The 25,588-nt window shown below is 46.2% G+C and overlaps 1 protein-coding gene across 1 annotated transcript in view; it reads right to left on the minus strand.

Moving 5' to 3' along the window:
• SIPA1L2 (signal induced proliferation associated 1 like 2) overlaps positions 1–25,588 on the minus strand; it is a 110,250-nt gene that overhangs the window by 2,567 nt on the left and 82,095 nt on the right. Inside the window, exons 15-20 of the mRNA XM_060089950.1 lie at positions 24,598–24,751; positions 22,086–22,305; positions 13,144–13,275; positions 3,115–3,168; positions 2,442–2,565; positions 1,212–1,293 (exon numbers count right to left, since the gene is read on the minus strand). Of these exons, the coding sequence (XP_059945933.1) occupies positions 1,212–1,293; positions 2,442–2,565; positions 3,115–3,168; positions 13,144–13,275; positions 22,086–22,305; positions 24,598–24,751 (766 nt within the window). The remainder of the gene's footprint in view (positions 1–1,211; positions 1,294–2,441; positions 2,566–3,114; positions 3,169–13,143; positions 13,276–22,085; positions 22,306–24,597; positions 24,752–25,588) is intronic.

The raw sequence follows: 25,588 nt of genomic DNA on the forward strand, positions 1-25,588 counted from the left end.
TTACAAATTGAAGGTTTGTGGCAACCCTGCATCGAGTAAGTCCATCGGTGCCATTTTGCCAACTGCATTGCTCACTTCATGTTTCTGTGTCACGTTTGGTAATTCTCCCAATATCCCAGACTTTTTCATTATTATTACATTTGTTATGGTGATCTGTGATCTTCAGCATGCTGTGATTGTTTTGGCATTTTTTAGCATAAAAAGTATTTTTTAATTAAGGTATGTACACTGTTTTTATAGACATAATGTTATTGCACATGTAACAGACTACAGTATACCATAAACATAATTTTTATATGCACTGAGAAACCAAAATACTCATGTGATCCAATTTACTGTGATATTCACTTTATTGCAGGGGTCTGGAACCAAACCTGCAATATCTCCGAGGTAGGCCTGTACTCGTGTATGAATGCATGTGTGCACGCATGCACACGGACATGCACACACAGACACGCACACACACTCTGCTCTGGTAACTGTGTGTGGATGGTCCCTACTCCCATCCAGGCCAGCTCCCTCCTTGTTAGGCTCAGGACATTATTTCTCTCCCAAATGGATCATCTCCATCAGCGTTCATGCCAGCTGTCACTTCTCCCTTCTTCCACCAACAAAACCCTCCCCAAGGCCCCTCCCCGCCTCACCATCACCCTCCAGCTTCAGCACTCCATTCCATTTCCCTGGATAGCAAAGCGGCTACTGATAGCATGGTGCTGATGATCCAACAAAAGCTCAGCAAATGTCTGTGGAATGAATGACTTTACATCTTTTGAGGACCAAGCTCGCACAGGTTGATGGGTAGAGCAGAGGCTGACTCAGTATGAGGAAGCAGCTTGGGGAGACCAGGCTTCGTGATAGCAACTAACTCTTCTTAGGTCAGCTCATAAATGTTGGTGCAACTGATAACTCACTGAACTGAAAAACGCTAGCCTGCTGCATTTCTGCCTCATTCTGAAGACTGGCCATCCAGGGCTCATCCTCATTCAGTCACATCTACAGGACCTTGTGTCCCCTACAATGAAATACAGTAGCTGTGGGCAAGAAGATGGAATCAGACCTCAGGAGTCTCCGTTTCCATTTACTGTTGGGTTTTGATTAGGGCAGTTATCTTTCTTGAGTGTCTTTTTTTTTTTTTTATTCCTAATAGTTAAAAAAGGTTGATTGTGTAAGAGAAAGAGTTCTGAGCATGGGCTTGCAATCGATTGCTTTACCTTCCGAAGGTCGGTCTGCAGCTGCCGAAGAATCAGCTCCAGCTGGTTGACTTTCCCGGTCAGTGTGGATGGAGATCGCCCTCTAGCAAGGAAGGAAAGACTTAGAAAGACTCAAGCGCACTGAAGTCAAGACACCGCAGTCAAGAGTTTTCGTTGGTAAAGTTTTCATGTGAAACATTCTCTTGTGGGCTTCCCTGGTGGCACAGTGGTTGAGAGTCTGCCTGCCGATGCAGGGGACATGGGTTCATGCCCCGGTCAGGGAAGATCCCACATGCCGCAGAGCGGCTGGGCCCGTGAGCCATGGCCGCTGAGCCTGTGCGTCCGGAGCCTGTGCTCCACAACGGAAGAGGCCACAACGGTGAGAGGCCCGCGTACCGCAAAAAAAAAAAAAAAAAAAATTCTATTGTGTGCTTAGAGCCCAGCAAAGAAATAAATAAGATTATGTCAGATGTCAAAAGTGAACACATTGCTGCTTTGGTGGAAAAATCCCTCCTGGGTCGCTTTTGATTTAAAAGGGGATTCAGAATCTCTACAGGCATACACGTTGGTAAGAAAGCAAAAGATAGGTGATCTAAATGCAGTTACCAGCTGAGATTAGGTAGACCAGAATGAAGTCCTGAGAACCAAATATAGACTCAGTTTCCCCAAATCTGCCTTTCTCTGTTAAGGAAGTATCAAGAGGCTCATCACCAAAATGAACATGCAAGTTGTTGATAACTCGAGTTGACAGAAAAGTTGGAATTAGGCGTGGGTGACACTGAGAAAGAACATACACTCTGTGGATGATGAGCACGCCGAGAACATAGGAACAGACGGCTCACTCTCGGCACCCCTCAGTGGGAGCTGTGGGGCTGGCTGGAGGACCAGGGTTGGTGGGTGGGAGGGTGCCCTCGGCAGACGGAGGACGGTCGGCGAGGTCTCCCCGTCTGATGCCGCTGCAGTGATCAGGCGGCAGATGCTGACCAGGCATCACACCCTCCCACCCGGGCCAAGAGCCTCACCACCAAGGGCACGGACTACATGTCTTGGCAGGACCCTCCCGCGGAGCACAGCTCCATCCACCTGGCAGCGCAGAAGCCGATTCAGGCCCGCTCGGTCCCTTCTCTGGGTCTTGAAGGACTGGGGAAGGCAGGTGAAAATGGTTTCCTGGCTGGCCGGGGCTGAGCTGAATCCCTGTTAACAACTGGGGCCTGGGACACGGGAGGGAGGCGGTCCACAGGAATCACATACCCAGTGGCGTCCATGAAATCTTTGCCACTGCCAGGATCGACACATAAAGGCAGCTCCTGGGCCCCTTCCAGGTCCTGCTCGGGGTGCATATCTGTCAGGGTACAGAAGGACGCCACTCTCTGGTCTGGGGATGGGAGACACACACAGAAAGAAGCATTAGTAATAGCCGCAAGGCACCATTTCTTCGTGGAAATGAATAGTTGCTCAATAAAATCTTCCCCTCCCCCCAGTCAGTTACTGCCCTGTGTGAAACAAAACAAAGAAGAACAAACTCAGGCAAGCTGCTGACAATCGGAAAGCATTCACAGATTGGCCGTCCTTCCGGGCTGCGTGGCACACTCACATCACAGCCGGGGGAACAAGGCGCAGACACTGGATTTGCTAGAGCCAATCTTTCTTCTGTCCACATCCCAAGCAATGCCCAAGCTGCTGGCTGGGCGTGAAAGAACGGCGTTAGGGGATGACATGACTGATTCACAGAACCAAGGAGAGGGACCTCTCCTCAAGCTCTCCCCAAACCCGGAGAGCTTCCTTGAGACACAATGGCCTGGACACGTCACCCTGTGCGTCCCCGACCCTTCGTGCTTCCATAACCATGCAGACGTGCAGACAATGAAACAGAAAGAAAAGGTTACGGAGGATGGAGACCCCACGAACGGCCCCAGACAATCACCTAGATAGGACGCGTGGTGACAGAGTAGCTCAAGGTCTTCATCTGAGTCAAGACCTGAAATAAGATTTAGAATTTTCTTTTGAACAGTGATATCTCTCCTCGCTTGAGAGCCTCTGGGGGCCCACATCAGGCTCAGGTGATGGGGTTCTATGAAATACAGCTGTGTGTGTGTGTGAGGGGCACGTGTGTACACGTGTGTGCCAGTGTGCACATCTGCATGTGTGTAAGTGTGTGTACATGTCTGCCTGTGTGCATGTGTTGTGCTAAGCCAGGAACTGCCCCGAGAGACAGTATAATGCATCGTCAAAGAGTGTGGAGAGATTGTACGTTTCACGTGTCATGGTCCTGGCCGGACACACGGCTGTCGTGACACAACAGTGGTAAGTGGCATGCCACACACGTGCCAATCCAGCTGCAGGAAGGCGTGACCATTTTGGGTTTGCTTCAATGACCAGCTCCCTGAAGGTAAAGACAGCGGTGGTGAGAGAGATTAGCTGCATATTCTCACTAAAACCCTTAGAGGAAGATCTGTAGTGTTTACAGCAGTGAGAGCAATGATCAGCTCGACTACCCCTCCTTAGCACGGGGCCATTTCTGTTCCTGGCACCAGTGACTTCACATCCAATGTGTCAAGAGCTAGGCAGGAAAGGGAATGTGATATTCTTCGGAATGGGAACCCGACTGGCCCAGCTCTGGGCGCTGAACTCTGACACAAGAACGCTGGCCCAGAAATGCTGAATGGCATGCAGAGAAATCCTGCTTTTAAGCAAAAGGTACAGGGGAGAACCAGGGACACATCTAATCATCCACCCTCCCGCCCCCTGGCACCCGAGCACATCCACACTTGGGAACCGAGGGATTCTAACGGCAGGTGCGTTAGTGCTGCAGCGGCTTTTTCACGTGATTTGATGAATGGCTGAGAAATCGCACCGGGGTCCGTGTCAGGGGCGCTCTGTTCTTAATTTATCCCCCTCTGTCTCCCGCTGGCTGCTGGACGCCTCTCCTAATGAAGATACCTGCTCGTCTGGATTCTGGAGGGTCACACACATCCCGTTCATCAGAGAGGATGGCACAGGGGCCGGGGGCCCTGGAAGGAACCGGGCCTCAGGGATGGGGGCACCCACAGAGTCCGGGCCCTTCCAGAGCTGTGCTGAGTACCCTGCCTGATCGATCGTACGTACAGCAGGCTCCCCAACCATGTGTCCCTTTCCTCCGTCGTGACACCTCAACACCCGTGACAGGTACGCAGGTGTCCTCAACCGACATTCCTGTAAAGCTTTAAGGGGCCCTTCCCCACGCTTCGCACCTTCTACAGGATGAGAGACCTTCTGTAACTATACATTCCTGAGAGACAACCAAGCTCCCAGCTTGGTACAGACTAGTAGGGGTTTTGCATCTGATGAAATAATTTGTAATTTAATTAAGATGAACAGCATACCTTGGGCACTGCCTGCTTTTACACCTGATGGGAAGTGACCGGCAGAGGTGGGCAGGAAGGGCGGGGCACACAGGCGGGGGGTGAGCGGCCCTGGGGAGAGGTAGGGGGTCTGGTCTACCGGAGTGTCCAGGATACCCTCTGTTCTGTGATGGCCCCAAAGCAGGGAATGCTTCCCAGTTAAAAAAAACAACAGCAGAGGCATTTTTTATTCCACAGTGAATTTAACTACGGACCAAAAGGAGTGAAAGAAAAGAACTTATTCTTCTCACTTTTTAAAAGAGTCTCATTGACTCATCCACATTTTATGCAACCTGGTAATAATTTGGTTAGTTTGTATCTTTCTTAATATACTTGGTTCTGATGGTCAAGTCTAAATATCTCAATGAAAACATCTTAGTTTGCTTCATCTATTTTTACCTTAATTGATAAAGTACCCACATATTTGAAGAAACAGAACTTGCTACTGGCAGCCATTCAAATATTCTTTGGGGAGAAACAAGGTCCTACCGGTCAGGAGGCAAGAAGCCAGAAATAGTTTTGCCAACAATGTAATTTCACAAAGAGGATTTCACTTTGAATCTGAAAAGCCTGGGAGGTTGAAATGCAACCAGAATGCTACTTGATTAAGTACAGACACTAAACTCCTTTGTAAAATAGCTAATCTTAGTGACAAGTTTCCAGTGGGAGCTTTATTCCTCCACAGCTTATTTCTGTAATGATAAATATTCAGTAACCAAAGTAATTACTGACATTGAACCAAAAGGCACAGAGAAAACTGTAAGAAAAGGGAGGCTCGGAGTATGAACTTCATGTAAATGGTGAGCACAGCAAAGATCCAATCACCCACACTGTTTGGTTTTTTCCTTTCTGTTCTTTCCTGTGCAAGCAAATCTGGCTAAGAGGGGACATGAGGGCATGGATTACACCTGAAACAATCCTTCCCTTGAAATAGCCTTCAAAAAACCTGATTTCAATGTCAGTTTCTTTTTTAAATTTTATTTTATTTATTAGTATAGTTGATTTACAATGTTGTGTACCAAAGTGATTCAGTTTTATATATATATATATATATATATATATATATACATTCTTTTCCATTATGGTTGATTACAGGATGTTGAATATAGTTCCCTGTGCTACACAGCAGGACCTTGTTTATTGTCAGTTTCTTATTTTAGTGCATTTAGCACTAAACAAGAGGATGAACAGTCAGCAGACTATTTCATATCAATCTAGAGCTGACATGGCACAACAGTGGCCTGGAAATAATCCCTTTGACTGCAGGCAAGCTGCGTGGAGCACTGTCAGAGACCCATAAGTCCAGGCCTGAATCGGGAGGGACGGGTGCTCTGATCAACAAGCCATGTCTGCTGAGGGTGTGGAACAGGAGAATGTATGCCATACAAGACACGCAGGTGTGAGGCTAAATTCAACTAAACCCATTTCCACAAATGAGGCTGTTCTAATATGTCTTTGCTACAACTACAAATTACAGAAAAGCTGGGGCTCTCTAGCTACAGGTAGAAAATCACAGGTTCTGTTTCTGACAACTGTGCTTATCCAACTGTAGCTTATTTAAGTGACCGCCAGGAAAAAAAAAATTTAAACATAAAGTAGCTTGGTTTAGCCTTTTGCAGCCTACTGATGAACGACGCAAGGTAATGGTCTAGAATCTGAGTAATGAACCAAGAAAAGCTCTGGATTTATTCTTTAAGATACAACTATTGTTGTTTGGTCCGAAACAATTTTCTTACTTTTGAGAGAATTTAAGTCGATTTACTATAGTAAATTAACTGTGCATTTTTCATCTAAGTAGCTGTCATTTTTCTTTTCTTTTCTGTTTTTTTAAACCTTAGGAGTCTTACCGTATGTCCCATTTTATTTATGCTTATATCCACGCAGTGATTAAATAACAGTAACTAACAACTTCATCAAACTTAAGCTGAAGCTTTAGAACCGAAAAAGTTCTCATCATGAACATGTATGCTTATTGCGCTCTGTTTAAGAAACCAAGGGCATAGGGAACCTAATAAAAGTGTAAACTTCCATTTTTTCAGAAAATACACTTATGTGGAATATTTCATTCCCATGGCAGTGCCTGACAAATGAGTTAATTCTGCACGTGTCACGAGCACACATATCCACTTGCAGCAGTTACCACCAGCGGGAAAGAGCTGAAATCCCGAGGGGAGGAAAGGCCTGTGGGGACGCATGCGGGACACTGACACGCAGAGAGTCTCCAATCACCAGTTTATAATGTTGCCTTTGACACCTGTTTCCACTTAAGACAACATCATGCATTCAACAAATGCCTGAGAACACACCAACAGGCAACCTCTGATATTTTGATAAGAGAACTACTTTAAATCCTAGAACTTTTAAAGACACTCCACTCTTCCCTTCCCCGGCTTCACTGTCCGACCCACAGCTAGCTTTGCTATTTGGGTTTGTTCACTTGACCATATTGGGGGGATGGGACCTCTCTCTGTTATTCAGTCCCTCTATACTTCACATTATTTTATGTCATAAGGGAAGTGACAAATGATGGTCTCAGTGTCTAACACTGATGACAGGTGTTGGGTAGGAGTTCTGATGGGCCGAAGGTCACATCTCACCCTTCCCCCCTAAACATAACGACTGCCCACGTGGCAACAAGCCAGAACTGGGACTCCGCCCGTTTTCAAACCTGTCACAGGAGAGGGGAGTGAGGGGCATGGACTGTGGTGGGAAACACACTTGGCACTTGACTCACTGTCTCTCTCCCAAGCTTATGAAGGAGTTCTCAAGGTTTAGACACTGGTTTGTGGAGTGGAGCTGCAATACCTATCTCTTCACTTATTACTTAAGTTTTAATGATGCTGCACAGCATTTCTCTGTTGGCAGCTTCTCTATTCTTTTAAATAACTGCCAGCAAGCAAATTCTCAGGAATGAGATTGCTGGTCAAAGGGTGGGTACATTTTCGGGCTCTAGTTATGTACTGTCATACTGCCTGAACGCAAAGATGGATCCTTTTATAATCTTCAGCATGATACCAGCTGTGAGCATTCTTCATGGCTCTCCAGTCCTGCTGCCTCGTGTTTCATACTCAAGAGGTGTGAGCTGGTACCTCATTACTGTTCACACGTGTGGTTGAACACTTTTCAAGTCCTTATCTATTGTGTGATCCTTCTTTTGGACTGTGCGACACACGACTTGACCGTTTGCTTATCGGGCATTTGGCATTTTTGGGGGGTCCTGTTCCTCCATTCACTGGAGATACCCCGGTTTTATCCATCACATTTATTACAAATCTTTCCCATGTTCCCCTACTTCCCCTTTTATTTTAATTGTTCTCGTCCAGGTTCATTAAAGATCTAAATATTTAAATACGTTTATCTGGTCATATGACATTTTGTACGTTCTCTCATTACTCCATAATTATGGCACTGGCATGCTTCCAAAACATTAATCTTTCTGTCTTTACTTTTTCTAGAATTGACTTTTCTAATTCCTAAATCCAAATGGAGTACATAAATTCCACTCTCATTTAACTCTTAAATATACGCAGATTTCAGCCTAGGCTCTTTTTTTTCCCTTCAAAAGGACTCATTTCTATCTTTTGAATCGTTATTATGCTGCTTTATGGCTATTGATTTATAATAAACTTTTTTGTTGACCATTGTTCATCTGTTTTCCACATGGATGCAAATATCCTTTAGATATTTGAACTGAAATGGTATGAAGTCTGTGAATTAACTCAGGAAGGACTCTCCTCTTTCCCATGTGCTTTCTATCCATTCCTATCCTTTCATATATTACGACTTTTCAGGTATCAAAGTGTCCAGTGCTTTTCTCTCATTATAATTCTAATGATGGCTAACTCCCAAGGAATTTATAATTTGATCTTGCTGATGTACCTAAGGTGTTCTTTATGACTGCTAAGGGGAAGGCTGTCTGCAAAGATGGCTGTGTGCTCATGCCACCCCTCATACCAGAAGGAAGAGCCTACTTCCATCCCGGGATTTGGGCTGGCCTTGGGACTTTCTCTGCCCAATAGAACGTGGTGAATATAATGTTCTGGGTCTTGAAACACCGTGTATCTTCTGCTTATGGTCTCCTGATTCCTTAAGCCACATGTGAAGAAGTATAATTACCCACTGGAGACAAGGGTCCAGCTAGACCCCAGCGGTTCCAGGTACAGACACATGAGTGGAGTCCCTTAAGGCTCCAGACCCAGTTGAGCTCCAGCTGAATATACCCAAATGTGTGACCTCAGCTGAAACCATAGGAAGCAGAGGAATCACTCAGCTGAGCCTAGCCAACCCATGGACTCATCAGACATAACAAACCATTGCTGTCTTCAGCCATAAATTTTGGGGTGGTTTGTTATACAGAAATAGATAACTGAACAAATGAATAATGCTTTGAAATGAGGCTTATAAAAATATGAAATATATTTTAAAATGTCTTACCTACTCTATTTTGTAATCTCTAATAATTTCTTTTTGATTTTTAAAATATTTCCTAGATATAGAATCATATCTATAAATATTTCTTTACTTCCAAAATTTATTCCCTTTTTCTTTTCATTGCTTGTTTAAATGTCAAGGATTCCAATATGAAATCAGAGGACACGGTCTCAAAGGATACCCTTGTTTAGTTTCTGTACTTAAGAGATCTACTTAAAACATTAAAAACATTTTTTTCCATTAAGTAGTATGTAACTATTTGGTATAGTATTATGTAACTATACTCAATATCTTGTAATAATCTATAAGGGAAAGGAATCTGAAAAAGAATCTATCTATCTAACTATCTCTATACACACACAACTGAATCACTTTGCTGTATACCTGAAACTAACACAACATTGTAAATCAATTATCAATTATACTTCAATTTAAAAAAAAGTATCATGCAACTATTTGGAATAAAGTAGATATTCTTTGTTAAGCTTTGAAGGTATCTCTCAAATCTTAATTTTTATTAGAAATAGGTCTTAATTCTATTATATATATATACCCTTTTAGGGAAATCGATATGACAACCTTTAATGACTTCATCTACTATAACTTATTCTAATTAAGTGATATCACTTATAAGTGGTATCTCAATCAAATAGGCAGATACATTCCATTTTTTTAAAGCCTGTTTTCAAATGTGCTAACTACACATGTCAAAGTATGGGCACAGCCTTCTTCCAGAGGGGCCTGAGCTCAATAAGGCATCTTGAACTGCCTTTATTAGTTTGTAATGATTTAACAGGCACATGGGGATTTTCTGGACTATCTTTTCTTCATGATGTTGAGTCTAGCTCAGAAATGGCTTTGAGAATTGGTAAAAAAAGATCATGTCACAGGCAGGGCAACTGGGTCATCTAGGTGAAGACCTTTCTCTTTAAAGTGCTAAGGGGATGCCTAAGTTCAAAGAGCAGCACTATTCACAATAGCCAAGATGGAAGCAACCTAAATGTCCACCGACAGATGAATGGATAAAGAAGATAAGGTAGATATATACAATGGAATATTACTCAGCCATAAAAAAGAATGAAATAATGCCATTTGCAGCAACATGGATGCAACTAGAGATTACCATACTAAGTGAAGTAAGACAGAGAAGGACAAATAGTGTATCATATCACTTATATGTTGAATCTAAAATAGGACACAAATGAACATATCTATGGAACAGAAACAGACATAGAGAACAGACTTGTGGTTGCCAAAGGGGAGGGGGGAGAGGGCATGGATTGGGAGTTTGGAATTAGCAGATGCAAACTATGATATATAGGATGGATAAACAACAAGGTCCTAATGTACAGCACAGAGAACTATATTTAATATTCTGTGATAAACCATAATGGAGAAGAATATGGAAGAATGTGTATATATGTATAACTGAATCACTTTGCTGTACAGCAGAAATTAACACAACATTCTAAATCAACTATACTTCAATAAAATAAATTTTTTTAAAAAGTGCTAAGGGGATGGATCACGCCTGGTCACCATCATACCAACTTGCATCACAGCGGAGCTGACACGGATACAAAAGAATCTGATAAGCCAAAGGTCTGGAGTTGCAAATTCTTGAATTTTCCTGAGCTGACTAATGTCTCAAGGTGGCATGCTACCCTACGGAGTAGCACCGAAAACAACTGAAATTTTTAAACACGACTTCAACTCTTTCCATATTTTCTATAAAATGCTGATTGGAAAGTTCAGAAAGGTCAGGTAACCCAAGTCCTCTCCCCCTGCAAATAAAATCCCACATTCTTTTGGTTGAACCTAGGTACCCCTGCCCCTGAGGCACTGGCTAGCTGGGATGTCTGTGTTTTTTCCTCCTTTGTCTGACAATGCCAACTCCCAGCTAGCCTCTAACTCCAGCTCAGAAATACCCTGAAGGACAGAACTGCAGAACTGGAGGGCAGGGCTGGGAGAAGCCTTCCAGGTTCTCTGGAAAGGAATTCATTTCATAGACAAGCAGGCTGAAGCCCAACACAAGCATGTACCTTAGAGGACTGGTGTCCAACATTCAGCGTCGGCACAAGGCGTGTAGCTAAGTGACTTTTCCAAAGGCCAGTAGCCCAGCCGTAGGGCTGCGAACACAACCATAGCCCCCCTGGATGGACAACTCAGTCACTGCTGTCTGTACCATTTTGCTTTCTTGCCCTCCCACCTGCAGCCCAGCTCCCTGAAAAACTCCACTTCATGGCAGCGATTTTATTTGGAAGGGGTGGAAGGGAGTCAAGCAGAGACACAAATGAGGGTGGAGACAAAGTGCTAGGTGTTGTTTTAAATCAGAAAAATGAACACAAAATGCAGGAGGACCTCAGAGGTTACAAATGATGCTGTGAGCTGAGATAGCTCAAGGGTGCACAGGGCCCTGTGTGTTTTGGACCTACTGGCTCCTCTGTACAAGATCTCCTCATTCGGTTATCTTGCTCTGCGCTTGATCAATAAAGATAAGATAAATTGAAGAAGCAGGCTTCCCTTGAGAAACTCATCGTCTAATAGGGAGAGACAGAGAGGTGAATAATGCAGAATTCAGTGTGGTAAGCACTACGCTAACATTTATGCAGCGGGGGAACAGAGAAGACAGAATGGAAGTTCTTACACTCTCCTCGGGCAGTGAAACAAGTGTGCATGGAACAGGCCAGAGAAAATGCTGCTCCGTCTTGCCTGGGCTGCTCTGGACAGAGGTGAGACTGTGTTCGTGCCCTCTGAGGCTCGGTCACGCCGGGCCAGCGTTCGGAGGGCTGTTATAATGCACTCTAACCATCTTCTGGTTGAGAGAAATGAAGGCTGCGTTACCAAGCAGACGGGGGCATTCTCGAGTTTCCACACGGGACTAGTACTGTAAAGCAGCAAACCCAGAACAGTTGTACTCTGTCTAATAAGGGAGCAGAAACAGCCCATGCCTTTTGCAGGAGTTTCTTCCCAACAGTTTCCCCACGCCCCCATCTACCAGAGCTAAACGTCCCTGTACTGAATTAACGTGTCCCTGAATTAGCTGGAGAGGAGCTTTCGACTCACCCCTCCCCCAGACTCTCCCCCAAATGGTGCTTAGGACCAGAGGCACTGATCCCAACTGATGAGGGAAGCTGCCTAGCAGGGCAGTTCGTTAGACAGGCGGTCAGGGCAGCTGACCTCCACACCCTGCAGCAGCCTGACTGCAAAGTGCACCTGCCCCTCCTGGGAAAGGAATTTGAATCCCTTTCCTGAAGCCTGCACATCACAGGTGACGGGAACCGACGACCAGAGCAGGTGAGTCAAAGGAGAGGGAAAGAAAAGGGCCACTCAGGTGGCCATGGCCATCCCTGGGGGTAGGCAGTGAAGATGCAGACACAGAGGGGAGTCTCAGACAGGTCACCCAGGTGCAGAGGCTGTGGTCATGGAGAGAATGTAGCAGCAAATGGCAGAAAGTCTGAATCCGGGTCGCCAGGGTCCCTGGACCCATGCGTAAGGTGCAGAGGGTGCCTGGGAGGCAAGCATCTCCCTTGTCTGTGGCCCCCTTCATCTGCAGGCTGGAGAAAAGGTGCAGCTTCCCCTCCTAAATTCACAGAAACATTCTCCAGAGATGGTGGAGGGCAGTGTGACAGCCAGAGGGCCCCAGAGATCAGCCAGCCCAGCACCATCCTGACCACATGGTTAGAGGAGGAAGCCGGGGCCCATGTAGGGTGACCTGCTGGGTCAAGGAGGCCACACCAGAGTCTGCAGGGACCCCAAGCCACCAGACGCCCAGGCCTGTGCTTGTCCGGGCGGCTTGGACCTCTGAGGGGCCTTCTCCTCCTGTCTCACCTCATCACGCTGGGAGGAGAGACAGAGTCTGTGTCCTAGATCCCCACCTCTACATTCCAGGTAAGAAAACACAGGTGTCAGAGGACAAGTGACGCCCGCCAGGTCACAGCTGGCGCCTGACCTGGAAGCAGGTTTGAGGCCCTTTGCCCAGTGCTATTTCCCAGTGTGCCTGCTTCTCCCTAAAGAAAGGCCCTCAGTCTCAGCCCAAGCCATTCCCTGGTTTTCCTCTTGGAAGATGCTCAGAGCAACCAGACGTTAACCCGCACGATCCCTGTGTTGCTGCCCCGGCCCCAGAGGCTGCGAGTCTTTACCTTCAAACGCCCGGGCAGCATCCACGAGGTGGGACCAATCTAACCCTGTGTCCGTGTCTGGGAGGGGCATCAGGCCGGGATCTGCGCACTTGGACTTATCTGATAAGGACCCATCGGAGAACCAGAACTCATCTAGACAGAAACAAAACCAGAGTGTCAGTCAGATCACACAGCATGGGTACCGGCCGGGCCCTCAGAGGGGCCCAGGGAGCTTTTTGTAAACGATCTCCTGTCCCAGTAAAGAAACAGACATCCCACCGCAGTCACCCAAGAGACACAGCGCTCGAGAGGAGGGGCTTTGTGAAAGAGCCGTGACCTCCAGGCTCACTGAGAGGTTGCCAGCAGGCAGGGGCCGGTGCAAGATCAGGACTGAGCCTTCACACGAATCAGAAAAGCAGAGGTGAGCTTCTCCCGGGTGGGCTTCTCCCGAGGACACCACCCCAGTCTGACCACCCTCAGGATCTCTTCCTGTTTCCCTTGGGGTGACGTCCCCCTGTGGGAAGAGTGTTGAAGCCTCTACTGTAAAAACGGTTGGGTGCAATCTCTTTTGTACATTTCGCTATGTACAAAAATGGTGGTTGGATTACTCTTTTGACTTAATGAGGCAGCTTGATCACTGGCTAAACCCAAACCCTCTCCCTAACTGGCACCGAACGTTTGCTAGTCTTGCTTTCTCTGTGCAAACAGACCTTTTACGTTTCTTCTCTTTAAACTCTCATCACAGGACTTGAAGCGTTTACATCACTAGCCATACTGGTTGTTAGGAACTCATTATGCATCTGCGGACAAATTTCCCAAAGGCTGGACCTTCTCTAAGGTGCCTCTCCTGGCCCTGCCCAGAATGTGGTACGCAGCTGCTCGCGGACACATCTGACTAATTAGACCAATCAAAATAATAACCACCTGGCCGTCTGAGCCCGCAATTAAGGAAGGGACTTAATTAACCAAGTGCACCTGTAATTTTAGTGCCCACATCCTTTTGGGAAACTGTGAAATGCTCGCACCTGGACCAGGACAGCGGGTGCCTGTGATCTGGCCTTGAAGGACCCTAATGCTCTGTTTCCCAGCACCTTCCACATGCAGCTCTTAGCCTACCTCTAACAGCTGCTGTAGCGAACGATGAAGCCACTCTGTTTTTAATGTTAACCCGCTTAAATGTGGAACCGTCACCCCCTCCATCTTGAAGGGAAACCAGTAACGGGTATTTTATCAACACCGTTCCCGCCACCCTCCCTCTTCAAGTGCTCCAGCGTGTTCCATGTGTGATGCTCTCTGTCCTTGTCTGCTTCTCTCCTGATGGACCCCTCTAAACCTAGGGAGGCACCAAAGGGCAGAGGCTGGGCTGACCCCGCCCAGGTCCCACCTTAACCCAGAATTTAAGGTTCAACCCCTCCCCACCAGAGAGAAAGGTCAGGAAGCCCAGGGACCCTCAATCACTTCCCCCGTCTCTCAAACACATCAGCTGCTTTGCTTAAAGCAGGTTTTCTGCACCAAGTGGAAAGAAACTATTTGACTAGGTGGGAATTACTTTTGCCACTGATTTCCCTGTGGCTGAGTTGGTCAGGAATAGGGGTGTGCGTGTCGCAGCTCTGGGAAGGGTGCCCCGGGCCGGCTGGAAGCCGGTGTGCATGGGGCACGCCCCTCACCCCCTGCCTCTCCTTCCCTCACTGGAGAGGAAAACATCAGGGAGTGAAAAATTATTCAGCTGAATGAACATGTTTACCGAAAGTAGAGTCTCTTGGTCATGTATTGCTAAGAAATGTCAACCTGAGGATCTTCTTTGCCTTTATAAAGAAATAATCCTTCACCTGAGCTTCTGGCATCGTACAGCCTAAAATCAAACCCGGTACACATTCTGTGTGCTGTCTGCTTTCTCCCCAGCACCAGCAGACAACGCCCTGACTGGCTCTAACAGGAGTCAAGGCAGACAGCAAAATAATAGAGGGCAAGAGGGGAAGAGGCAGTGAGAGAGGAGGGCTGGCCTACAGTCCCTTGTCCCCTCGTGTCCCTCCTGCGTTCGTGAGCTCAAAGAGCATCTTCCCCAGACACCCAACGGGGGACTGACAAAGGAGCCCTGACCATCTTGGGTTAAAGATCGGAGCTCTTGGGCTTCCCTGGTGGCGCAGTGGTTGAAAGTCTGCCTGCCGATGCAGGGGACGCGGGTTCGTGCCCCGGTCCGGGAAGATCCCACATGCCGTGGAGTGGCTGGGTCCGTGAGCCACGGCCACTGAGCCTGCGCGTCTGGAGCCTGTGCTCCGCAGCGGGAGGGGCCCCAACAGTGAGAGGCCCGCGTACCGCAAAAAAAAAAAAAAAAGATATCGGAGCTCTCACTCTGTGTGGCACCAACCTGAAGTTTGGTGGCCGGGAAGCTCCTGCCCAGAGTGAGTGTGTGTGGAGTGAGTGGGCCTAGCGACCCACAGAGCAGGGGTGTGTCACAGTCAGAGGCAAACCCAGGGCATCCTTCTAACCTCCTCCAACTTCTATGGAGAACCAGGAAGCAAAAGGAGGGATATTTCTTCTTTACTGTAAACAGTCACTCCTCTCCCCCAGTTGTCAATGGGACTTTCGTGTTTATTTGACACTACAGAACTGGCAAAGATGCTTAGTAAATTGGAGAAGATTCCCTCCCTCAAGAGTTTATTTGGAGTACTATCCACTCAACCATCTATGGTGTGTTTGTTAAATGCCTACTGGATGCCTAAAGATGGGGTGGAGCAGTGGGTAAGACAGACAAGGCCCACCCTCTCACAGAGCTTACGCGGCAAGTGACACAGAGAGAGAGAAGAAACAAATGAACAAGATCATACAAGCAGTGGCATGCTGGAGGGAGGCCTGTCTGAGGAGGTGACAGTCACCAAGACACAGCCCAGCAGCAGCTGCCTGGGGAAGAGCAGTTCTGGGAACAGAGCTCTGAGAAAGCACGGATTGAAATCTAAATGCATTGTCGCTCAGTAAGCAGGACGATACCAGTGTCAAGGAGTGTCACCTTAAATGAAGCAGGAGCCGCCTAAGTTCCTCTCTGTATTCTTTTTTGTTGTTGTTGTTGGCTGCACCGTGCAGCTTGCGGGATCTTAGTTCCCTGACCAGGGATGGAACCTGGGCCCTCGGCAGTGAGAGAGCAGAGTCCTAACCACTAGACCATCCGGGAATTCCCCTAAGTTCCTCTCTGAATTCTCAGGATGAAAAGCACCGTACACACTGCTATATTTAAAATAAATAATCAACAAGGACCTACTGTAAAAAAAAAATTAAAAAATAAATTAAAAAAAAAAAAAAGCACCTAAGGGCTTCCCTGGTGGCACAGTGGTTGAGAATCTGCCTGCCAATGCGGGGGACACGGGTTCAAGCCCTGGTCTGGGAGGATCCCACGTGCCGCGGAGCAACTGGGCCCGTGAGCAACAACTGCTGGGCCTGCGCGTCTGGAGCCTATGCTCCGCAACAAGAAAGGCCAGGACAGTGAGAGGCCCGCGCCAAAAAAAAAAAAAGAAAAAGCACCTAAAATTTTTGCAATGCTTGGAAAATCATATAATCAGAAAAAAAATTCGCTTTTTTTTTTTTGGGTCCAAGACTCCAAACCACCAAACATTCTTTATAATACTTATAACTGACATTAGGCATCACCCAGGTGGCGTTTACTCTGCACCTGCTGCATTCTGGGTCCCACCAGGTACTGTGTCAGTACCTAGGGATGGGATAACCATAGGCGCAGGTTCTGCCCTTGAGGGGCCGCCAGGAGCAGACGAGTTCTGCTGGTGCTGCTCTGGGGTCTGGGCAAGTACGTACAGGAACCAGCCCCCGCTCTGGGCGTGACTACAGCAGCTGTAACTGGGTTGTTCCCTGAGCTTTCCAGATGGGGAAGAAAAGGCGTGACTTAGGTACCAAAGCCTGTTATTTCAAGGCCCGTCCTCTCAAGCCAGTGCTGCTCCAGAGCCCACGCTGCTCCTCTGGCCAATCCAGGAAAGAAAGCGACTCGTGGCTTCTGAAGGGCAGCTGATGTCCAGGCACTGCTGCCGGGGCCTCTGCTCTCTGGCCTGGACATCGATCTTGGGGCTTCCTGTTTGTTTATCCCGACGCTGAAATCGCGGGGACCAGCTTTATTGAGTCTGACTTTCTCGCTGTTATTATAAATGCAGAGGAGCCCTCCTGTTAGCATTTCCTGGTGGTCAGATAGCTGTGGTTTCACAATTACTCTCCAGAAACCAATGGATGTTTATTACAGTGGAGACTGAGAACATTTGAAAAAAACAGAAAGAGGCGCCACATAGAGTCGGAGAATACTCTTCCTCTGATGGCCACGGATGTTGTCTGCGATGCCAGCGGAAGCAAGGGCATCTCTTCTGCTGGCCACACACCACTAAGTCTGCACCTGGGGTCTGTGGCATCTTGAGTGGGTACTCAATTATAAGGAAAACACTAATTTCTTTTATTTCTGCTAAAACTCGCTTTGAAACTTCAAGGAGCATCCTTTGTGAGGGGCCTAGGTCACAACTATAGGATTTGGGAACATATAGAACCTAATACCTTTTTTTTTTTAAATTAATTTATTTTATTTTATTATTTATTTTTGGCTGTGTTGGGTCTTCGTTGCTGTGCGCGGGCTTTCTCTAGTTGCAGCGAGCAGGGGCTACTCTTCGTTGCGGTGCTCGGGCTTCTTATTGTGGTGGTTTCTCTTGTTGCAGAGCACGGGCTCTAGGAGCGTGGGCTTTAGTAGTTGTGGCACGCGGGCTCAGTAGTTGTGGCTCGCGGGCTTAGCTGTTCCATGGCTTGTGGGATCTTCCCAGATCAGGGCTCGAACCCGTGTCCCCTGCACTGGCAGGCGGATTCTTAACCACTGCGCCACCAGGGAAGTCCTAATACCCTGTTTTTATTTTTCAAAATTTAAGAACTCTTGTTCTAAAATTCTACCCACATAGGAAGATTTCTACCATTCCTTGGAGAGTTTCATAAAACTCCATTTTGTAAAAAATCAGTAATTCTCTTTAAACATGCTTTAAACCTGCCAATGCTTGGGACTGCACTGAACAAAGCCAGGTAGCCACATGGTCAAGGAGACAAGGATACTATGAGCGGTTTTCAATATCATTGGTTTTTGGGCCTGTGAACTGTGTGTCAAAATGGCCACTCCCTATTCTTTTTTTCTACCTGGGCCCCAAAAGAAATTTTACTCTGAAATCCACCAATGATGGAAACAAAGGCCCTAAATGCAATGCAGAAAGATCTCTGAATTTTTTCAATTGTTCGAGCTGGTCATATTTTTATACCTCCAAGTTGAAGACATAATGATACAGCACATTCAGGGATTCCCAAACCGCCTCCAGGAAATATATATGAATCATGACATGAGTCACATCCAAAATGTGTTTGTTAAGTGTCATCTGTCTTCCAAGGTTGGATTAAGATCCTGGTCTCAGGAGAAGACAGATTCTGAGATGGGCCCAAGTTTGAGACTTGGAAAAGCTAAAACTGTCTGAACGAGAAGGCTGTGACTGATAATTACATGGAGAAAAGGTACGGCGATGAGGTCTCCTGAGGCTCACTGAGAAAAGATGGACTTGCCAACCCTCCCCTGTGCTGTCCTTGTTCCAGATCGGGAACAAGATCCAAATGAGTCTCTATGAGTGGAAGGTCAGATGCTTCCTGGGAAACTTTAGGAGAATACATGTGCCTTCTGCATATTCTTGCTCAACCTCTGTAGCTAATGAACCATCCAGTGCTACACGCTCTGGCAGAACTAACCTAACTTCCACTGCAAGTTTTCTCGTGAAGCTAAGTCTCTGAGAAACTAAGAGAAACACGTGGGCGACCCCAAATAGTCCTCATTCCTCGCTCACGGGCATCTGCTGGCCACAAGCTCCCACTTGTCAACTCTCTGGCTTGTTGCAGGGGCAGACTGTTGCAACTACTCTCAGAGCTAGATCTGCTCACAGGGGCTCTGCTGAGTGGCCAGAAATCACAGAAAGCAAAAGATGACTGAAATCTGCCTTGAGCAGATACAGGAATAATAACCACACAGGTGAGTGTGGGCGTCAGGGGTCCCAGGGGCGAGCATCCTCCCAGGGACAACCAGATCCTTGCAGGTGAACCTCTTGGTGGGGGGGAAGGAGGGAATCAGAAGTGTCTTGGGGGAGACACATTAATTCAAATTACTCCCAGATCCCTTATATATATATATATATATATATATATATATATATATATATATATATATATATATTATTTTTTTTTTTTTCGGTATGCGGGCCCCTCACTGTTGCGGCCTCTCCCGTTGCAGAACACAGGCTCTGGACTGGGATCCTCCTGGACCGGGGCACGAACCCGTGTCCCCTGCATCGGCAGGCGGACTCTCAACCACTGCGCCACCAGGGAAGCCCCTTTATTTATATTTTGTCATTTGATCCACCAAACCTAGAGAATTTTTTTTTCTGAGTAGGTTGTGAAGTTTAGAAATTGGAGGAGTCATGTGGCCAAATAAGAACGTTTCATCTGAGAAGCACAAACAGCAAGGGCCACTCTTACTGCTTTTCCCAGAAGAAGAGACAATGAAGGCAAGTCAGGCAGTTTTTAATCTGGATAGTGGAGAGTGTATCCTGCCTGTTTCCATTGTACCTTTGAACATACTAAGAAAGGATTCAGGGACGTCCCTGGTGGCGCAGTGGTTAAGAATCCGCCTGCCGATGCAGGGGACACGGGTTCGAGCCCTGGTCCGGGAAGATCCCACATGCCGTGGAGCAACTAAGCCCAGGTGCCAAAACTACTGAGCCTGCGCTCTAGAGCCTGCAAGCCACAAGTACTGAGCCTGCGTTCCACAACTACTGAAGCCCGAGCACCTAGAGCCCATGCTCCGCAACAAGAGAAGCCATTGCAATGAGAAGCCCGCGCACTGCAATGAAGAGTAGCCCCTGCTCACCACAACTAGAGAAAGCCTGCGTGCAGCAACGAAGACCTGACGCAGCCAAAAATAAATAAATAAATTAATTAATTAAAAAAAAAAGGATAAATCGGCATACCCAGACAATAGAACAGTAGTCAGCACTAAAAAGAAGTGAGCTATCAAGGCGTGGAGGAAAATTAAATGTATTTCTGGAAAGGCTATATACCCTGTATGACTCCAACTATATGATACCTGGAAAGGACAAAACTACGGAGACAGTAAAAAAAAGAACCATTGATTTACCAGGGGTGAGGGGCAGAGAGGGATGAACAGGTGGGGCACAGAGGCTCTTTAGGGAGATGAAAATACTCTGTAAAATACTACAGTGGTAGGTACGTCATCATGCATTTGTCCAAACACATAGAATGTACGATGCCGGGAGTGAACCCCAATGCAAACTATGCACTTTGGGTGATGAAGATGTGTCAGTGTCCTCTAACAAATGTACCCTGTGGTCGGGGGGAGACTGAGCACCTGCAGGGGCAGCAGGTGTGTACACGGGAAGTCTGCATGCCTTCTGCTCACTTTTGCTGTGAACCTAAGACTGCTCTAAGTAAATGATGTTTATTAAGAAAAAAAAAGTGAAGCTAAAAAAAGGATAGAGAGTTTACCCTTAAGTAACGTGGTATTAGGGGCGTGGACCACCCACACAGTGGAAAATCTGCATGTACTTTACAGCTGGCCACCATATCCGAGGTGCCACATCCCCTGATCCAACCAACCGTGGAGCATGTAGTACTGTGATATTTACATGGAAAAAACTCTGTGTGTAAGTCGATCTGCACAGTTCAAATCCCTGTAGTTCAAGGGTCACTTGTCTGTCTTCCACATGGAAGCAAATGAAAGGTAGAATGTAAGAACTACAGTAACATCTATACCGTAGATTTCACAATCATACCTCAAGCATTTTTAAGTGGAAGATATGACATCTTCAAGAAAATAGTTTTATTGGTTTTAGGAAAGCTTTAAGAGGCCATTAAAGTTACCTATTTATTAAAAAGGACAAACATTTGGAGAAATATTAGGGTATTAGAATACGTCTGTCTGACCTTCATACCTTTATCAATTTAGGCAAATGGACTTTTCATAACAGGCAGGATATTATGTTACTTAAAGAAACAGATTAAGAATTTTATGAGACAAGGTTCATTTCCAATTATGTTAAACATTAGAAAGATTATTAGAACTTTAATTTCATTCAGCCTGGGACTTATATGTGTATTATGAAGTTCAAATTGGTTCTAAAGATAATGCTTTCTATGATGAAATTTAAAAAAAACATGACAAGGAATATACTTCTGATTTAATCTTCATTCTTCCTGTACAATAGAAATTAACTATGAAAAAAGGAAATAAAGCTAACTAATGTTAAAAAAAATCACCCTTCAACACTGACATGTTAATAGGAAACTAACACTATGTAAAAAGGAAAGATTTTAGGATTTGAAGGAAAATCATCTGGAAATTATCTAGTCAACCTGTGGCCAATAAATTGGAGTGAACTGGACACAGAATCTAAGTGATGGGACATGGTACCACGTGGGAAGAGCCAGAGCTGGGACCCAGGTGTCCCGATGCCTACCTGCCACCTTCGCCTTCACCAGATCTGGAAGATCAAGAAGAAACAGACACAGGAGGCAAGAAAACCAACCTTCCTCCCTGAATGCTGCCCACCGGAAAATCTACCACCATGGCACCCTTTTCCCTTTATCAGGTTTAGACACTTTTTTCTTTATGGATGTAATAGCTGAGCTAAGTATAAAGGTCACTATTTTATTTGCTAAAAACGTTTAATACAGGTTTTTCAATTTTCTGAAAAATTGGCAGTAGTGCTCAACTTTTAAAAAATGTCCACTTTGGGGCTTTTACCACCTTCAAAAATTACTAAAAGAGAAAACACACCACCAAATGATATATAGTTTAGAGAAGAATAAACAAGTCCCTCCAACCCCCATAGGAGACCCACCCCAGAGAGCCCATGAGGACAGCTCGGGCCACCCCAGGCACTTACTCCGCAGGCTTCCCATGCTGGGCACCGGCTGGGTCCGGGGTGGCAGGGTGCTGTGGTAGGGCGGGGTGGTGCTGAATAGGATGTCACTGGGCAGGGCCTGGTCAAGGATGGAACTCCGGGAGCTGCCGAAGGAAGACCCCCTCCGGTGGCTGCAAATGCTCTCGTCCGAGAGGGTGCGATACAGCGAGCGGCGTGGGGACAGGTTCCCATAGAATGAAAACTAGGGGTTGAGACAGGAGGAGGGAAGGGAAAACAGATGTCAGAAAGCTGACCGCGTGAAACTCATCTGACTGACTTAGGCAGGGTCCCGTACCACCGTGGGAGCATCTCTGAGCAGCAGGTGCACGCAAAGCCTCAGCCTAGGGATGCTACACCAGGCACGCAGGTCACCGAGGCAAACGCACAAGGGCTTCCTGCAGTTATTGGATTTGGCTCTTTTCCTCCTTGGACGTTCTGTGAAATATTACCACAAATTAGACAGGCACAGCTCTATTCTGAAATGTTAAATGGAAGCTCCATAACCTTTTAGCCGTGGCAGCTTCTGGAAATCCAGAACGCTACCATTTCAGGCAACTGTTATTCAAAACCACACCTAGTGCTGGCTTGATTTTAATTGGAAGTGACTACACTTTAATATTAGGTGATTTCTGTACCAACCAACTACATGCGAGGTTCAATCTAATCTAGGTCATAATAATAATATTAATTTTTGAGCACTGCAGCTTTCTAAGCCACAGACAGGTTCCAGAAAGACAGTATTTTGGTCCAGGAAAGTCTTACTGTCTACATACTTGAAAGTTTCACTCACAAAAGTCTATTACAGTTGTTGAGAATTGAGTTATCGTAATCAATCATAACCAGATTTAAAGAAACCATTTAAATTATTGTGTTAAATCACAGATAGGGTAGGGAAAATTCATACTAAAGAAGCAAGTAGTCAAAAACTCAAGAAAAATTAAATCAAATCTGAATTTCCAACTTCTTCTATATCCTGAACCACATTCCTTTTACATCAATAATAGTAAAAGCCAGCATGTTTGCATCAAGCAAATACAGAAATGGCTATTTACGTTTGTGAATGTAGCCAGAAGGCTAAAAGTATTTCTATTGTATGTGTTCCTTTCATTCTGTCAAGTCTGTCCAGCTGATGAATGGGAACCAGAATGTGTGTGAACTGCAGTTAAGTTTGCACTACGAAAAGAAGGCGATTTGTCTTAGAAGAAAAAAAACACATGTCAAGGAGAAGTTTGTTCCTATTAAAAGAAAAGCTATTTGCACTTTCGGTACAATAGCCAAGCTTATACAGTACCATATACATGATTTGATACAAGTTAAAAAAAAAAGACTCATTCTGTTGAGTTCTTCTGAGATTCCCTCTTCACACACAACCAGCAGGCTGTTCAGAACATGATTACAGGCCCATTAGATTAAAGCGGCTTTGAGGTAGTATCTCATGAGAGTGTTATTCTAAGAACACAATTAGGTTAATTGCAGCATTGTTTTATTATAGGGAAGACGGTAGCACAAAGGCTTGCTGTTTATCCTGATCACAGTCAAGATGGCCATGCCTGACTTTTTTCTTTTCATTTGGACAAGAGAGCGCTGAATTAGAAGGGAGTAAGGCCTGCATTCCACGGCTGGCTCTGCCACCAAATATTTATGGGAACGTCACATTTCATCAGTTGGGGCATCAGTTACTTGCCACAAGAGGAGATTGGGCTAGATTACCTGTGAGTCCTTTTTCATAGTTTCCATTACTTAACAAAGTGGTTTAAGAGACTGTAATAATACATAATAAAACTAAAACTAATAAGGACAATAAAGTCATCTAACGGTAGCAAGGGTCTGCGCCATGGTGATGAAGCCGTGCCCTCGAATGTGAGGTTGGTTTGTGAGACTGATGCGTGGCCTTTCCTTGTGAGTGGGCACGGTTTACAAGCACGGGGCAAGTGCCATCTGATTTACAATGCCAGGCAGTAGAGTACCTAACTCCAGCCCATTTCTGGAACAGGATTACACCCAAGCAGGATGGCTTGGAGAACCTCTATCCTTGGTACAAGTTCCGGAGCAAAAGTCAGGCAGTGTGAATTTTAACAGCTACTATTTCGGATGACCCGTTATATCCGGGTCCTCTGTGAAGTTGGTTCTTATCTTTGCTGTAACTCTGTAGTACACTTATCATTGCTTCCTTTTCTTCAGAGGACGACACTGGGCCAAGAGATTAAGTCACATGAACAAAATCACAAGGCTGATGGTCACTGAAGCCGAGAACTGAGGCCAGGCCCGCCTGCCTCTAGCTTCCTCTGTCCGTCTAGAAAGCTGCCTTTCTTGACCTCTCCCAGGCTCACTCTGCTTCCTGGGGGAATAACAGTGAAAATGGCCAACCGGGCACAGAGCTGTGGGTAGGATCACGAGAGAGGCCACATGCGGGAGAACTCTGGAAGCCCTGGCGTCTCTTTAGGCTTTTCCTTAGTGTTTCCAGTAACTTCAAAGCTACACAAAAGTCACTAACCTTTCTCCTCCCCTCCTCCACTGAGGGGCTGTCGGGAAGCATCAATTTCAGAAAGTCTTCTTTCGAGAGCACGTGCTGAGTTTCTGAGACATCATCTCCCACCACTGCCTGCTGCTGAGCTGCGGTGGACAGGAGACCCATCTCACCATACAGCCTGGTGAAACAAGGCAGAAGGAAAATGATGATGAGTCATCAGCCTATCTGTAAAACACCTGTAGCCTTATGAATTAAAATCCAGTCACCAGCTTCACCCACCACGTTCATACACACACAGCTCTTCTTAGTTATTGAGCTGACTCACTTCTGCTGCATTTCTCCCAGATCCCCATGCCATCTTACGTTTGTGAAATGAGTGCAAACTTAGGTTTCTGAATAATGCAGAAACAAATCAGATCCCCAAGCCCTGAATGAGAAAAACATAGAGCCAACTTTTCGAATAAGGCTGTGTTTTCCCTTTCCTAACCTGTGTCAGAAAACACAGTTTCAATAATTTATCGGAGATTATCCCGTGTTCTTTGAAGGAAGCCTGGTGCTTCTCCGGAACTTGAGAAAGCCTTCCTCTTGTGGCTGGGCAACCCCACGCACCGTCCACCCTGCAACACGGAGAGCCGGACCCCGGGGAACCTGATGTTGAACAGTAATCCATCCGGGGGTATGCCAAGCATTTTTATTATCAGCCATTTCGCAAAGCCGTTTGGATAAATGAAGCAGCTGTCCCCCTTGATTATCAGTATATAGAAATGTATTTATGTAAAACAAAAGACTGTCTAGACGAATTACTGTTTTCAGCTCTTTTCCAGGGAGAAAACTGGGGAGTCGTTTTTAAAAGGTTTGGTCTGCAAATGTAATCTGAGCCACGGAACATTCCTGAAGACACGGTGGGTGAAGAACCAGGGGCTGTACTGTCAGCAGAGGCGGACGGGCGGCACGACCTGAAACGTGATGCTCCAGGAACCCACAGCCCAGGGCGGCAGCTTGCAGAGGATGACCT

The sequence above is a fragment of the Mesoplodon densirostris genome, chromosome 1 (assembly GCF_025265405.1).
Source record: "Mesoplodon densirostris isolate mMesDen1 chromosome 1, mMesDen1 primary haplotype, whole genome shotgun sequence".
In the NCBI taxonomy this organism is placed as follows: Eukaryota; Metazoa; Chordata; class Mammalia; order Artiodactyla; family Ziphiidae; genus Mesoplodon; species Mesoplodon densirostris.